Consider the following 16,390-nt stretch of genomic DNA (forward strand, 5'->3'; position numbering starts at 1 on the left):
GTCCACATATCGAGGCACTTTCTCAGGCATTACTCAGGAAAAACTCAAGCTTTAACATTATAATGCTTATATACATTGCTAATCCATAGTACATTGCACAGTGTTTTCCTTTCAGCACAAAAGTTGCAATACTTCTGTTGTCATGAGGCTCTACGAAAGTGTGTAAGTTAAGTGCTTTAAAAATGTATTCTTAGTAACTTTTGGACATGCATCTTCAGGTCCACTGTAAGAGACTCAACCTCCTTTGCATCAAAAGAAAAACAGGATTCTGTTTCCAGCCCAGAATTCATTAAACACTTGATCAAATTTCTGTTGTTTTGCATTTGCCATTCCTTCCCCAGTTATTTCTAGAATTTCAGAACTTTTCTGCATTTCTGATAACTCAGGATAGCCATTCCAAACTGAAGGAATCTAAAAAGTTGCTCTTGGACAACAGTTGTCACTAACTGGAGTTACCAGGTTCAGAGAAGGAATTTAGGCTTGTCCAATAAAACCAAGTAAGATCATAGCCAGTGTATTTGGCTATGAAAAGAAGTTCCATAAAGTATTTAAAGGGTAGTAAAAGGTTCACCTCTTGCCTATCACTTTGATAATGTGTTAGTAGACAAGATTTTACTAATTTTTAATTAATTTATTAAAAAGGGCTAGAATGCTTTCTTCTTTCTTTTTCTCTCTCAACAACATACACAAAAGCAATATCCCCCAAAGCAGACTTGCACTAGGACATGAGATGGAAAACTTATGTTATAAAACCTATCTCCTTCTCCTTAAAGCAGAGAGATGTACTGAGAAACTGGTACAATATGACAACATTTTAAACACAGAAGAGACAAGATTTATCTGGCTGGTATACAATATAAAACAAAAATCGAACACCAATGTTATAGTGCTGTATTGAAACAATCCACATTAATTAGATGCTTTGAAGTCAAGCCTATGTTTTCTTCAGCTTTTTCATGAATTATTGATCCACTTTCCACATTAAATGGAATGGCAGGCTCTTGCAGTAAATGGACAAGTGGCTACAACATTTATATAATCAAATATGCGCTGCATCTGGCAATAAAATGTTTGTGTGTAAAACATGCTTTCTGAATTGACATCCCTGCAAAACAGATTTACTAGAACAACCACATTCCTTTTCTTTTGTCTCTAAAGCACAGATTGCCTTGCATCATCATGCAATCCAGTGTTCTACTCTGATGGCATTAAGCGAAATATTTTCCAAGAGCCTGTAACGAGCATTGTGCAACAGAACATTTCTTCTCTATAATGAGATGTAAATAAACTGTCTCACTTACCTTATTTTCTCCATTTCTGCCGCAGAGGCCTACAAGAAATCAAATAATAGGAGCAAGTGAATGAAAGAAAACATTCACTCTGCAGATTTATGCATAGTTAAGGCTTTCCGAATGCTTCTCGACAAGTGGCTACAAAGCGCCGGCGAGCGAGCCCCACATCTGCATTAGCCGAAAATAACGCTGCCAGCTGAAGTGGGGAATAAAGCCGAGCGCAGTGGGAGCCCGGTATACCCACGAGCCATGGGCACCAGAATGACTCAGTTGTAGCGCTGAGGCAGAAAATGGGGAGGGGAAAAAAAAAAAAAGAAAGGAAAAAAAAAAAAAAGAAAAAAGCAAGCAGCAGCAAGTAACAGGTTACTGAGCCTCCTGGGTTTCCGAGGGAAAGTTGAATTGCAGTGCTACCCTGTGTGCGGTGGGCATGGCAGCGGGCTGGGCTGGCGGGGATTGACAGTGACTTCATCACACGTGAATTTGGAGCTCAATTCATCATCTTTCACAGAGCCCGACAGATGGAAGGACACGAGCTTGCCTCCTTAGTGGGAGTTTCGAGTAATCAAATTACTTTCCTCAAGTAATACACTATCTTGACAATTAGCATCTCGATACATGGAGGCGTCTCGTTAACCCTTTCGCTGCTGCTGCCCCGCCGGAAGGTCCCCGCCCCAGTGCCTGCCCCGGCCCCTGCCCCGCCGCGCCGGGCTCCCGTTAACCCTTCGCCCGCGGCTCGGCTCTCCCACGGAGACAGAGGCTTTCCTTGCATCCTCACAGACCTGGCACAGCAGTGGGTGGTCATTTCATTAATCTGCCTGGGCTCTTTTTACCGTATAGATGCTGTAAATCCCTACTTATCTATAGCATGGAGACTCTAATTTCTCCGGTATTACTTATATCAAAAGCATACTCTTGTTAACCCTTTGGTTTCTTTTTCATAATTATCTCGCACAGATCCTTAATAGCTGCTCTCATTTCATTTCAGCAAGCACTGGGACAGAATCTCATCAATTCTCCCGGTCCCGCTTTATTGTAACTAAGGAATGAGCACTCAGAGCAATCCTGCCATCTCTAGAGCCAGAATCTCTTATTTATAGTGAAAGCACTGGCCATTAATCATGAGCACTTTAAGCCTTATTGATTAATGGCTAACAATCATATTTGAGTATGAAATAAATTAAAGATTAAAAATAGAGAAATGTAAATTTAATCAGTTGACCAGCAGGAAATTTGTCAAACTGCTTAATAACACATCCCAAATGACAAATTGTTGGTTCTTCACTGGGTCACTTGTCTTCCGTTTTTCTCATTTACTTTTGATTTGCCCATTAGATAAGTTGTCAGTCAGGCTGGTGTTTGCACAGTAATTTCTGATGACAAACATTAAGGATTTTAGGCATCTACCATAACATGGCAGGCAGGAAGCCAGCTGCAGGAAAAACCCTCCTCAGTTTCTCAGTAACATACCTAATACATGTTTACATGGTCCTTGCAATGTCTGTTGGAACCACAAGGTTGCCTGGACCTCGAGTTTCAAAATGTAACCTAAAGACCCATAATTGCTTTCTCTAATTTGTGTCTATCCATTGAATCATGCTGTCATATGCAGGAAATAGATTCAACATTGCTGATTAGAAAATGAACCACAGGGGCTTTCTCGCTGGGCATTAGAAGCTGCTGGCAGACCCATGGGCTTGACAGTTTGGCTCTCCAGACATGAACTCTCCAACACTGCCCTGATCATGATGTTCCTTTAATTCTGGGGAGACAACATAGTTTCTCTCCAGGGTTACTTACTATTTCCTTGCCTTGAACTCTGGGAGCCACCATGAAGGCAGAGTACTTAGAATATCTGATTTTAGAGCTTCTGTTGTGGCAATATCTGCAGACATAAAGGGAAGCTACCTGGCCTTGTTTTTGCCTAGTACTTTGAATAATGCTGCACTCTTGGGGTCACTGTGGGGGTTGCTTTGTGTGATTAAATCAAAGTATTGAGAAGAGGAGCTGCAGACTGATGTTTTGGTGATACTCATCTGTGAATGCAGGTGAGTCATTGGCCGCCAATCCTGACAGGAAATTAGTAGGGGGAAGAAAAGCACAGAAAATGCCTAACACCAATTCAAACAAGAAAACTAAACCAAGCTTCAATTACCTTTTTTTTTCCTGGTAGGGCTGGGTTTTTTACCTCCTCACAGTAAAAGCTCTTTGTTTCATGTAATATTGCCAATTTTCCTTTGAACCGTTGAGGATGTCCTCCTCTGCCTTTCCCTGGCAGGATGTGCAGTAAAGAGACAGCTCCTCTCTGATGTGGAAGCTGTGGGTTCAGATCAATCCTCCTCGAGGAGGATGCTCTGCCCCAGGTCAGGGGCCTCTCTGGGCTGCAGCACTGCAATTCTCTATTATGTCTTTTGATGGGGATCCACTTCCAGTAAATAAGTAAGAGCACAGGACAGGACTAGAGCCTGTGTGTTCTCCAGCAGATTGCCCTAGCTTTCAGTCTAGGGAGTCAAATGAGTGTATAGAAACTAGAAATGGTGGAAACAAAGACAGGAGCATCTGTAGAAATATAGCTTTCATCCCAAGCAGTTTATTTTCTCAGATAGTTGTGTCCCTTAGAAAGGTCCTTTTTATCCTCTTTTTTTGGTTTTTTTCTTCTTCTTCTTCTATTTCTTCCTCCTCTATTTCTTCCTCCTCTCCCTTTTTATTTTTTTTTTAATTTTTTTTCTTTTATCCCCCCAAAAAGCCTTAGCAACTCATAACTATTTTAAAAGTCTGTGGTTTTCTGAAACAGCTCTGTTATCACAAGGTGACATTTTTACTAAGGCAAAATTGCTGTTCCTAGCCGGATCCCTGCCATTGATTTAGCCTGTAGAAGTTTAGAGGTTGCATCATCCTCCCACTGCCATGAAGACTCCTATTTGAAATATCTTACTGAATTGAGTTAAAAATATATTTTAAACAGCTCTGAATTGGCCACTTTAAGGACAAATCTTGTCCTTAAAGTCTTGTGGGACCTATTTCAAGCAGATAGACTGAAGTAAAAGTTCCTATAAGAATGTCCTTAATGGCAAGTCATCCATAAATTGTTGCTTGCTAGTGTGTTGATTCATTTCAAGTGATTCTGGATGCCTAAACTGAGCAGTGATTGAAGATGTGTGTTTAAATTAAGATCAGTAATTACCTTTAATTACAAAAATATCAGATGTTATTTATTTACATGGGGTTTTTTTTTAAACAATATCAATGCTGTATGACTAAAGAATTTATTTAATTGGCCTAAAAATAACAACTTTTTCTTTTAATAAAAAGTTTGGTCTTAGTAATTCAATAGCCTACATTTCCATACACAGTCTCTTTATTTAAAATACTGAGACAGGTTTGAAGATTTTGATTTTTACAGAAATTCTTGGTGTGGCAACTCTGCCTAGAAGCACTTTTGGGCAATGCCTAATAATATTGGTAGAAACCTGATTTTTTTTCAAGTATTTGAAGGAAGCAAGTGTGATACACTGAACAACTGCCAAGACTCTCCTTTTTTGGAAATGTTAAACATTTAAAGGTTCATTTTGGAGGAGATATTGAAAAAGGAAATAAGTTATATATATATATATATTTAATATAATCCCCCACCCCTCACTTATTCTAGATTGCAAGTTGATATTTGATATTCTTTGAAAACAAAGTCATTTATTGGCTTGAATGAAAGCATGGATGCTGTTAATGGAAACCCCAGGAAATTTTATTGTGCTTTTTTCCCTCTTTACAATATGTTTATTGCCTTTTTGACAGTGTGACAACTTCTGGGTTGTTTTCAGGTTAGCAGAGTGAATAAAGGATACTGTGCTCCCCTAATTTTTTATCTTTCCATGTTTCATTAATGAGTCAAACAACCTCAAGACAATGGCAGAATATTCTTAGTCATTGACATACATAAAACTTAGTATAGTGATCCAATTCTTTGGGTTTTTTATATAATCAGTGTCCATAGTATTGATTAGTGAACCTAAACATTTTTTTAATGAAAAAGTCATGCTGGTGGTCTATCTACCACTATTCAGTTCACAGTGTGTTTATATTTTATTTCCTTTATGACCACTTTTTGAGGGATAAGCAATCATAAGATTTCACATCTTTCAGATGTCTAATGAAATTTCCTTCCCCTATGATCTTGAGGTTAATTTTCATCCTTCTGCATCTTCCCAATGTGTGTGTGAAAAAGAAGGAGTACCCTGAAGGCGAATTTTTAATTTCACTTGTTATCTTTTGTTTTCTTGGAAAGAGCTGTCTCATTTCAGAGGGAGAGACAGGACCCAGACTGGCTCAGTGCTCACCAAGTCTTCCCACTGTGTTCAGTCACTTTGGAGCGGCATGTTGGCTTGTTGCTACCAAATGTAGAAGAAAAGAAAGTGTAGCAGGAAGTTACTGCCACTAATTTATTCTGACTGTTTACTCAGACTTGTTTATTTTTGTGGAAGTTACTTTTATTTCTTTGTTGAGGAAACCCGTAAATGAGAGCTCTTTCGCAACTAAAGTTTTCTGGACTTCTGGCACATTTGTAAACTGCCACTTGTTTTCAAACCAACTACATTACTTCAACATCTTTTTGTGCTCGCTGTTGTACTAAAGTTTTATTGATAGAAACCACTGTGATCTTTTTCCTTTCTTTTCGCACAGAGTACAAGAGTTAAAGATTTGATTTAATAAAAATTAGAGACTATGTAATTGAATAGGATCAATCTTTAATTAGACCTTAATCAATTTTTAGAGATTTGTTTTATCAGCTTTAAAGTACCACTCAGGAAATGCCTGAAGAAAGACTAAAGTTTAATCTATAGAAACTTTAAAAAAGCTGGAGGAAGTGTTCATTTGAATTTGATTGTATCGAATGTATCTGATAGATGTTTACAAAAGAAGAATCGTCTTTCTGTAAAACTCTTGCCAGAAATTTCATGAAGATACATAGAAAATTGGGTCCATGTCTCCACAGTTACCTATGTAGTAGATATTTTGCTCAGAAAGCATGTTCTCCAGCCATACCTCCACACCACGGGCCATGAAATACTTCCAGTATGCTCAGACTATATCTGAAGATAGTTCAGATATGAAAGGTGAAGAGGTTTAATACTGAGGGAAGAAGGCAGAAGCTGCCAAGACTAACAGCCTTTATCCTTTCCATACTAATGAACTTGTTGGGGCCACTGAAGATTTTCTCTTGGGAAAAGGAACATCACGCATATTAAAAAGAATGGGAGGGTTCCATTAAGCTGTAGAGGGTTTGCATGTTGGACATGAGGAAAAGCATTTGTCAACCAGTTTAGATGTAAACAACCACAAGTAAGCCATAGCAAATCTCTTAATTCCCCAAGAGTAGCATTGCACTTTCCCAGCATTCCCTCCCTATCTGGGACAAATTGCCGATGTTTCTTAGGGTTACAGAAAAAATCCTCCACAGCAAAATTAAGTTACAAATAAAAACTCAGATATTTGGGTCTAACTGCATACAGCAAAGATATGGCATAAATGGACCCAACTCAGTAAACAAAAACATAAATTGTCTTTTTAATTCTTAGAGCAGATGACTAAGTTCAATGCCCAGAATTTTTACACTGCACCAGAACACCTGTACTCTGTCATGCAATGTCCATAAGGCTGTTGGGACCCGTCTTGAAACAGTTAGATTTATTTTTACTCTGTTTTTCTGAACACTACTAAACTGATTGAAATCAGAGGGTGATTTTAACCATGTTAAATTTTGTATGACCAATTCTCTCTTTGATCTTGTACCAATTTTATGTTTAAAGCTTATTACTCCCACCCTGTTTTTACATTCCCATACACATTTATGAAGAGAAGTTTTATCTGAGAAGGAAAATAAGATGTGCTTCTCTGACTGCTCTCAGAAGATTGTACTCCTTTTCATCTGTCATTTCAGTATTCCTTCTCTGGATTTGCTCCAAATTACCTTAAATCTGATTTGAAAATGGGTGATCAGAATAAACATCATGCACAAAGCACCTTGGCAGTACCTTGTATGGTAAATGTATCCTTCAGTGACTCCAAAGAAAATATATCTGCAGTGCATCTTAGGCTTGTCTCAGATTTCTCGTGGTTCTCTCTCACTGGAGGCTCACACCTGTTTCACAGTCTAACAACACACCTGGATCTCTGTCTCTCTGCTGCTGCCAAATGATGAGCTACACAACAAAAAGTCTTTGTGCGGATATGTTGTGTTAAAGTTCATCAGTTTCCATTACTCTGCTTATAAATAAACCAGTTCTTATATGAGCTTCCTAATTGTTGTCAATATGTCAAAATGCCTGTATTATTTAGGCAAACAGTTTACTGGCTCAAAGTCACTAACAAGTATTAGCAAAAAAATGTTTCCAAACCTTCTTTGAAAGTTCCAATAATCCCTTTCCAACCTGACAGACTTCAATTTTAACATTTACATAGGGTTTTTGTTCAGATTAATAATCTTGAATTACTCTCCATTTTATGTTTTAGAGGGTAATTCTCAACTGAGCACTTTATGAACTACTTTGTGCAAATCTAGATAGATCACGACTTGTTCCCTGAGTATGAAATTGCTTCTCTTAACAAAAAGTTACTTTTGCAAGAACTGTCATGATTTATGCCACTTTTCCTCATCCTTGATTGCTCAGCTTGCTTGACCATGAAGCCTTTGCTTCGCTTCATGTTACATTTTCTCTTTACCACTTAGGATATATTTGTACCATTGCACACAGAGAAAAGCTTTTCTTCTGAGCTTGCCTATTCATGTGTCAACTGAGCAAGATTTTGGGCTGGGGATTACTGCAGGATTCCCGACACCAGCAGAGTGAATAGTCTTAGTTTGAATCTGCCTTAATTATGATAGTTTCTGTTAAACCTTCCTCATCCTTACTCAGATATCCTCCAATTATTCCCTGTTCACTATCATTCATACTGAAAGATGAGGCAGAGAATCTCTTTTATAACTGGACAACATCTAAGTTATCCTGAACTTCTGTCTGACTTTCAATATACACTAGGTCTTCCTTTTATTTTTTTTTGTTTTTCTGTCTGTGTGGTTGAAGACCTTTTCAGCACTAGTGTTTTAAAAATCATTAGCAAGGTCTGACATCACTGAATTTTTGCCTGAAACAGACTGGGGAATAATCATAACAGAAATAATATAAAAAGAAATAATGGGATTTTTTCTCAAAACAGACATTTAAATTCTTCATGACACATCCTGCATGTGTGAACATGTATCAAATAGCAACAAAGTAAATTGAAACTGTAACCTACAGGCTTTTTTTTTTGCATGGTTGGGAAAACATAGCGTTCTCAAGCTGTTTTATTTGCTAATATTTTAGAATCTTTGTTTTGCTTCCTTAGTTTCTTTTTCACTCTGTAAAGTCTCAAAGCCACATTCCCAACAGGGGCAAATTAGCAGAGCTCCAGTGAAGTGAAGTCTTGCTGATTTATATCACTAGAGGTTCTGCTTTTAAATGGCTGTTTCAATGAGTCAAGCTGATTTCTGTCATACCCATTACTCCCAAGTACCATGAATGCTGTAGTTTCTCTCAGAAAAGGGTCCCAAAAGAACCTACACCTCTTCTCCATGTCACTGGGCAAACCATCCAGTGAAACCTGAACAAAGATCATTGAAAACAGGGGGCTTCCTGCCTTAAAATGATGGTTCAGACTCCACTTGAATTGTTCAGTATATTTTTGCTCAATCAGATTGCTTGAACCTGTGCATGCAACTATTGTGATTAAATGCTTGGTTTTTATGAAAATAGTCCTTGTAGTCAGCAGCAGAGATGAGGATCCATAGTGCTAGGAGCTGTACAAACTTTTCAAGTGAAAAGGAAAGCTGTTCCCAGATGACCTGACCAACTAAAATAGGGACAGATATGTACAGTAATTTTTTTCCTTTATGGTGCAGAGACACAGCAGCATGTCTGACAATGGATTGATGAACTATTTTCTTTAGAGTTGTTCAGCATCCTATGATGCCATAACATTACAAAAGGTTAGAATAGTGAGGTGAAGCCACACTGCTTGCCCAGTCAACCCTCTGTACATTTCAGTTCCATCCAGTGAGACCCCACCAGTGACAGTGTAACTAAATACTTTAAGTGAGACTTAGATGCAATCTAGTGGACCAACTGGACTCTATGTCTCCTAAACTACTAATAACACTACCAACTGGACATTGCCAGTACACATATGTGGCTGCCTCTAATACAGACATTGATAACTGCAATTACAGACACAATATGAAAGCATTTAGCTACAGCAATTGTCATTTAAAAAGCTCCTGTTTGTCAATAGATAGTATAAAGTGGTATCTGAGATAGTGAGGAGTAACTGCAATATCCTGGAGCACTGACTCCTGACTGGTTAGGTATGGATTTGTACTGAGTGGGACCAAAGCCTGGGTTGTCATGACCCAGGATGGCATATGAATTCTAACATAGCTGCTCCCAGGAATTTCTGTACTTGCAGCTTTGTATCTCTACATATGTCCCTACATAATGAGGATGTTTTGCTCATGAATGTTGAAGATGGGAAGTGGGAGAGAGAGATGAGAGGGGGAGCAGAACTGCAAAATTCATACATCCTACACTTCGAGAACTCTGTTTGTTACAAAACATGTATTTTATGCTCTAACTGCTTCTACACCTATCTAGGTGATAAAAGTAATCACATGAGGCCCTGTTAAATAAAACTTCACCTCTAATTCTTGTTGTGGTCCCTAGTTTTGTGCCCTGTGTTTAGAACCACCCCTAAAGAAAAGGTTCAGAGGAAGGCAACCAGAATCCTAGGACAGCCAAACAACATCCTAGCAAAACCAAGACTGCAATGGATGAAGATATTTGTTTTCAAACAGGGTGAAGATTGCTGTAAAGAGAATGGAAATCTACCATTTTTCATGTTCAGTGTAGATTGAATAGGAAATAATGGATTCAATGTGAAGACAAAAAATGTAGAGAAAGTGTTAGAGGGATTATTTTAATCACAGAGGTAGTTACATACTGAGGGGATTTCCCATAATAGCATGTTCCATAAAGATTGGAAGGATTTACATACAACTTTCCTTGCCTGGGGCAGGAGGACAGACCTTTAATGGTCTTCATGACTCTTCTGAGTCCACGAACAAAGGACAATATAAATCAGTGTAAATATTTCTTAAAACAAACGGAATTTTCTCTCTGCTTTACTGCCTTCAGCATGAATCAGTTCCCAAGGCACCACTGCTTCCCTGGGACACATACACTGGGGTCTTGAAAAGGTGTCCTAAAAGTAGGACATTTGTGTTCATGACGTTTGTCTCTTGTGAACTTGTCTATGGACAGGGAAGAGTAAACTAAACAAGGTGCACCAATACACCCAGTCAATATCACAGACGTTTCCTTCAAAAGAAAGGCAAACTTCAAAGCTTTCACTTCTCCTGTCACAGCACTGGTGGAAAACAGTATCTGCTAATTGATTTGCCTTATTTTTCATCCTGCTTCCAACCAACGGGAGTGGGGCTTCAAAGTCATACCAGTGGTGCTACATCTATTTCTGGAACAATGGTATTTCCAGGGAATAAAAAGCCATGGCCTGTGATAGATCATTTGGATTTTTGCCTGAAATTGTTTAAGAGAACTTTACTTAAGCAATAAAAGAATGAGGCCAGAGAATAATGCTGAGGAGATCTTTGATCTTCCTCCTTCAAACCAGTCTCTTCACCAAAGGCATAGGATCTTCCCAAAAGATTAAAAAAATCTCCCCAAACCCAGAGCAGACTAGAAGGGAATTAGGATGTTCCTTGAATGAAAAGAACTTGTTCTAGTCACCACTTTTTCTCATGTACCAGGAAAGTATAAATATGGGGAAGCAAAGAGGAGATCATATTCCTAGAAGTGCTGTTGGTCGATGCTGCTTTTCTTTTTATGCCACTGTAAAACTTGACTTGTACATTTGTTCCCTCAGTTGCCTTAGGGTACCTGCAAATTATGCATCTGTAAAACAGGTCTGTCTCAGTCCTCTGTTAAATTATAGTGTCTGCTGTCCACATGGAGGTCAAGAGATAATGAGGCATCACCATATATTTTTAATATATTATATGTAGATGTATTTATATGGATAACTCACTTAGAGCTTTAAACTGTGAATATTAATTACCATCAAATTAATCTGCTAGGTAAGATAGGGTTTAGAGAAGTACTAAAGAAAGCTAAAGTTCCTTAAGGGAGTTCCAAGGCCAAGCAGTGATGTGAAGAGGCAGAAGAGACTTGAACTTTGCTCTCCCCAAGTCTTTAACTAATTTGCTAACTACTTAATCTGTCTCTTCACTACTTTTTAGGCAGGGTATGAAAGTAAGTAAAGCTCCTCTTGCCAGCTCCTCTCTGCGCTCTTGCATGAGAGCCAGCCAGGCTCTCACTCCGGTATTGCCTAGGAAATATTTCCTAAGCTGTAGTGATTTTTGTTTCTGCAAAGTCACAATATTACTGGTGTGTGTCAGCATTGCTGAGTCCACTGGTGTAATTGCAATAATTTTAAGTATAATATAAGGTGACTTCTATGCTGGACTTGGATGGTGTCTTTAATTGCTACAGGGTCATCAGAGGTCTTTTTATTTTCACTGCACTGTGCATTAGCATTTTTCTCAGGGGTTCTTTTCTGGGAGTTTAAAGAAGTCTGTTCTTACTCCTACACAAAACGTGGAGTTGCTAGGCTTTACTGTGGAGATATTAAATCAGACTCTGGAGATTCCTTTGTTGAAAGGGAAGCTGTATTGTTAAAATTACATCTGGCTTTTGCACGTGTCACATTTCATGGGAGCATTGAGCCTGTATTATGTAGTGGCTTTGCCTGCAGTCTTTCTTCACACAGTGCTATTTTTAGATTTTCGTACTGTTGGAATTCAATAGTCTAGTTGTCAAGGCAAGCACGAGAAGATAGTTAAGGTTGAATTTGTCAATGATTCAGCCATGTTTGTTGCTACTATTACTATATAATCTTACCATAGTGGGGGACAAATACCACATTTAGGACATGTAATTGCATGGAACTGTCAGGTTTTAGATTGAAATTATAAAGTGCTTAAATATAATTACAATCCAGGTTTGAATCATTACAGAGTAGAAGATTATCAGAAGACTCTGGGGGAAGCTATAATTTTTCTGAAAGGAATGGCAGTCAACCATACTGTGACTTCAGCTAGCATTTTACCCTTTTTCCTCTCTCCTGCCCCTTTTTACCCTACAGGCACTTTCTTTCATATACCCTTACAGATGCATGAAGGAGAAAAGAGTTTGGCCATGGTGTTAGATGAGGACAGTGAAGGATCAGGTCAGAACATTATTCTGTCCTGATGCATGATAAGAAATGAAGGCATTTGCAGTTAAATAGAATCAGGATCAAAATCCATAAAAAGGCTGGCTCCAGTCACCTACAGATTGGGGTTTAATATTGTGATGTTACACTGAATAACTTAAAAGCTATGAATGAGAAAATAGACATTATTCTTCATAGGTGAATAACTTTGTAACATATACCTATTTAAACTGTACTAAAGGCAGTGATCCAGTAGAGCATAAAACCGATACAGAGCTCTGATCACAAGTGTTATTTCATTGAAAATAGCATGCTCTTGTGCTTAGCAGAGCTCCTGGGTCATAAAGAATACAGAATTTTAAAGATTACCAAATTATAGACCTCAGTGATTTCTGAGATCCTTACTATGCCCTCTCGGTCACTGCAATAAAACCACTCTGATTTAGCAGATATGGGATATTTCCTTTAATTTAGTTAAAATTAGGAGATGGAGTCAATGTTGCAAAAAGTCCACTGTGGCACTCCTACCTCTAAGTGCACATATTCTGGGATGTCTAGGTGCCAGGGAGACCAATGCACTTCTGTTGCTGTAGCTGTAACCTGGGAGCTCCCAGAGCCACAGGTGGTAAAGGAGGCAGTTTGAGGTTGCTCAGGGTGCAGATGGTCTGCCTGTAAGGCAATGGAAATGGTAGGGCTGGGGATGGCCAAACTCTCACTCTGAACTGACTTAAATGAGCTCAGCTCTTTCTGTGGTGGGAAAAACTTGTCAGCACACTGAAAACAAGTTTCTAGATATCAGATACCCAAGGTACTATTGATTAAAAAAGGATTTAATGGTGCCGTATTATAGATACAAGATAAAATACCTACTTGGAGAAATCCAAGGACTCCTGAATTTTCCTGTTGTACAAACTTTAGTTTAAATCAAAATTTTTAAACACTAAACCATAACTTCAGTTGTTTGAGTGCTGTCTGGCAGGAAAACCTGATTATTGCCAGTTTGCTCTTCACAGTGTGGAAGATTTGCAGGATGAAACAGCAGTCTCCTAGCAACCACAGATCCTCTAAGAATCTTCTCTTTGATAGTTCTTAAAATATGTTAATGCCACTAGATATTGCAAAATAAAACATTGGGATCCACACCTAATGAAAGGAGAAATTTTGACTTATATCTTCAGTCCAGAATAACAGTGCACTAGTCAGCAACTGTAGCACAGTTCTGACAGTGACTCAACCCAGTTTGAGTTGCTAACCATTTTTGTTGTGTTTAATTAGATCTGCATTACTAAATCCCAGTAGTGCAAATGCTTATACTCATAATTGTGTATATGAGTAGTCCCAGTGAACTTCATGTGACTATTTATGTGTTTAATTACTTGCTGGACTGAAGATTTACAGTCTGAATTTTAGTGGGCAATATTTTAAAGACCTGATCTCTCTTCCCCTGGTTATCTACAGGCATATTATTAGGAGATAATTCTCTGACAATTTTTCATACACATGCTGAGAAACAGAGAATTTAAATCTTGAAAGCAAAGTTCAAAGCTCACATTCTTATGGGAGATTTTGATTCAGCAATTATCTTGTCCTCAGAGTACCTACAGAGTGCCTCACCCCTCCAAAGTGCAGCAAACCTTTCTGGGTGAGGCTCTGAGAGTGGGAGAGAAATAAAAAAAGGAGCAAGCATGTTAATCAATTCAAATGCCTACTACGAGGGACAGCTGCAGTGGTGTGCCAGCAGTTATCAAAAGGGATACACAGATGTAAGCCAGCGCAGGATGCAAGACTCTGCATTTAATGTAGAATCCCAAAGGATTTATTCATGCTGCTGCATTGCTATTTTTAATGAATGGAGCAGGAAGGACCATAGTGCCAGGCAAAACTTATTGTAAGGGACTGAAATTCCTATTTCTGAAAAATAAGGAGGAGAGTTCACAAATGCTTTTTGTCCCCCCTCAACTATGCCTTTCTGAAGAGACAAAAGAATTGAACAAAGAACAAACTGTATGAAATAACTTCTCAGGAATCTTGGAATTAGCAAAAATGCATCTTCCCATATGGAGCTGAGCTGTAAAGAACACATGCATTCTAAGTCTCTGTAGGGCAGTTGATAGACAAAGCATAGCATTTCTCATCCATTTCTACTGACTATTGTTTAAGTGCCACAGAATCTCATTAGTTTTGTCTTTATTATGTTCATTATAGAGGCTTCACAGAGAGGAAAAAGGCTTCCCCTTATCCATTTCTCTTACAGCCAAAGGACAACTGACCATTTGTGGTCACAATATCTGCTTGGCTTATTTTAGAGTGAAAAAAGGGTTGATAGAACAGAAGTGAAGCGTATGAGAGGCAGTGTCTGTCTCCTCCAGAGCAGCCCCGCCTGAGCTCTTGAGTGCACGAAGGGAACTTTCCTTCTATTTAAAGCATTTCTATTTGTAGCATATTGAAAAGAGCTGCCGCTAATTTCTATGCATGTAATCAGTAAGCAAAGCTACAGCAGAGTGGAGGGGGATTCTCCAGGTAATGAAAATCTCTGTAACTGAGATCTATGGCCTTCTTTTGAGTAATTTTAAACAGGTATTTCTAGATCTTCTAGATTTCTTAAACTGCTAAGAAATATTGCAGATATCAGATTGTGTCCTTGTATGGAGCTCTGACATTCAGAATCTTTTTAGAAGTTACTGCAAATGCAAGGAAATTTCTTTCTGTGAGTTCTCTGGTGTGTGCTGTCTAGAGATACAGCCACTCAGATGATTACTGCAATGGTCCAAAAGGAAAGTTTTTTACAATATTTATCTATTTATAAGTGAGATTATAAGTGAAAAACCAAGATTGTAAACAGGCCTAAAATGTTTCCCTCTTTTTATCCTACCCCTTAGCTAGCAAAAACCAGTGATGGAATTTCCTGACTGTAGAGACATATCTTTTTTCTCTATTCAACAAGACTATGTTTCTTTATGCTTGTATCATTATTTAGCACAATAGTACATCTTGTCCCTACATTAGGGAAGTTTGTTTTCTTGTTATAAGGCAGACACATTATGCAAACTGTCCTCTTTTGTGACCCCATATGATTTCTGAGACACAGACCATATGTGAAGCAGTGCTGTTGACCAAGGTCAGTCACCTATTTACATCCCAGGTGGCTGCTGTTGAGACTAGAAAAAGGGACTGAAACATAAGGAGAGCCTATCAAAAGGCTATAGAGAGAAGAAGAATGGAGAGGTATCAAATAATGACAACCTACACCTGCAAAGTTGTCATGCTGCACTAAATAAATTTGTAAGAGAAGTATTATTGCATTAAAAATGTGTCTTCCAGTGCTTTGCTAGGCTAATGGTTTTCTGATGAATACCTGACAAAGAGGTGGGGAACAGAGGCTCTGGCTTTTTCCAAACTCCAGAGACATTACAGAACTGTTCTCTTTCTCAAGAGATCAACAGAAAGCCAACCAATTCTAAGTGCTTGTAGAAGAAATGCTTTTAATATGGGCCAGGGAAGGTTCTCCCTTACCAAGTGGCAATGGAAGAGCAACTGAGCAGAGCCACATCAAAGTGACTTCAGCCAGAGTGTCTCTGTTAATTATTTCAAAAATTCTTCTGGATAGATACAAATGGAAAGAGCGTGGGAGTCAAGGATTTTGCTCTGCTGGCACCAGAATGGCTGTTTTGAGGGTAGGTTTTCTTTAGATGTTATTATTTCAAAGGAGCTGGGCATCTTTTGAACTGTGTTATGCCCATCACTGCTATAGGAGAATGGCAGGTTTGGGCACCAGAAAGACA

The 16,390-nt window shown here is 38.6% G+C and overlaps 1 protein-coding gene across 1 annotated transcript in view; it reads right to left on the bottom strand.

Moving 5' to 3' along the window:
- Nucleotides 1–16,390, bottom strand: part of BEGAIN (brain enriched guanylate kinase associated) — a 150,231-nt gene that overhangs the window by 113,506 nt on the left and 20,335 nt on the right. The window contains exon 2 of the mRNA XM_017729088.1: nt 1,302–1,330. Within this exon, the coding sequence (XP_017584577.1) occupies nt 1,302–1,330 (29 nt within the window). The remainder of the gene's footprint in view (nt 1–1,301; nt 1,331–16,390) is intronic.

Source organism: Corvus brachyrhynchos, unplaced genomic scaffold (genome assembly GCF_000691975.1).
Source record: "Corvus brachyrhynchos isolate BGI_N302 unplaced genomic scaffold, ASM69197v1 scaffold1, whole genome shotgun sequence".
In the NCBI taxonomy this organism is placed as follows: Eukaryota; Metazoa; Chordata; class Aves; order Passeriformes; family Corvidae; genus Corvus; species Corvus brachyrhynchos.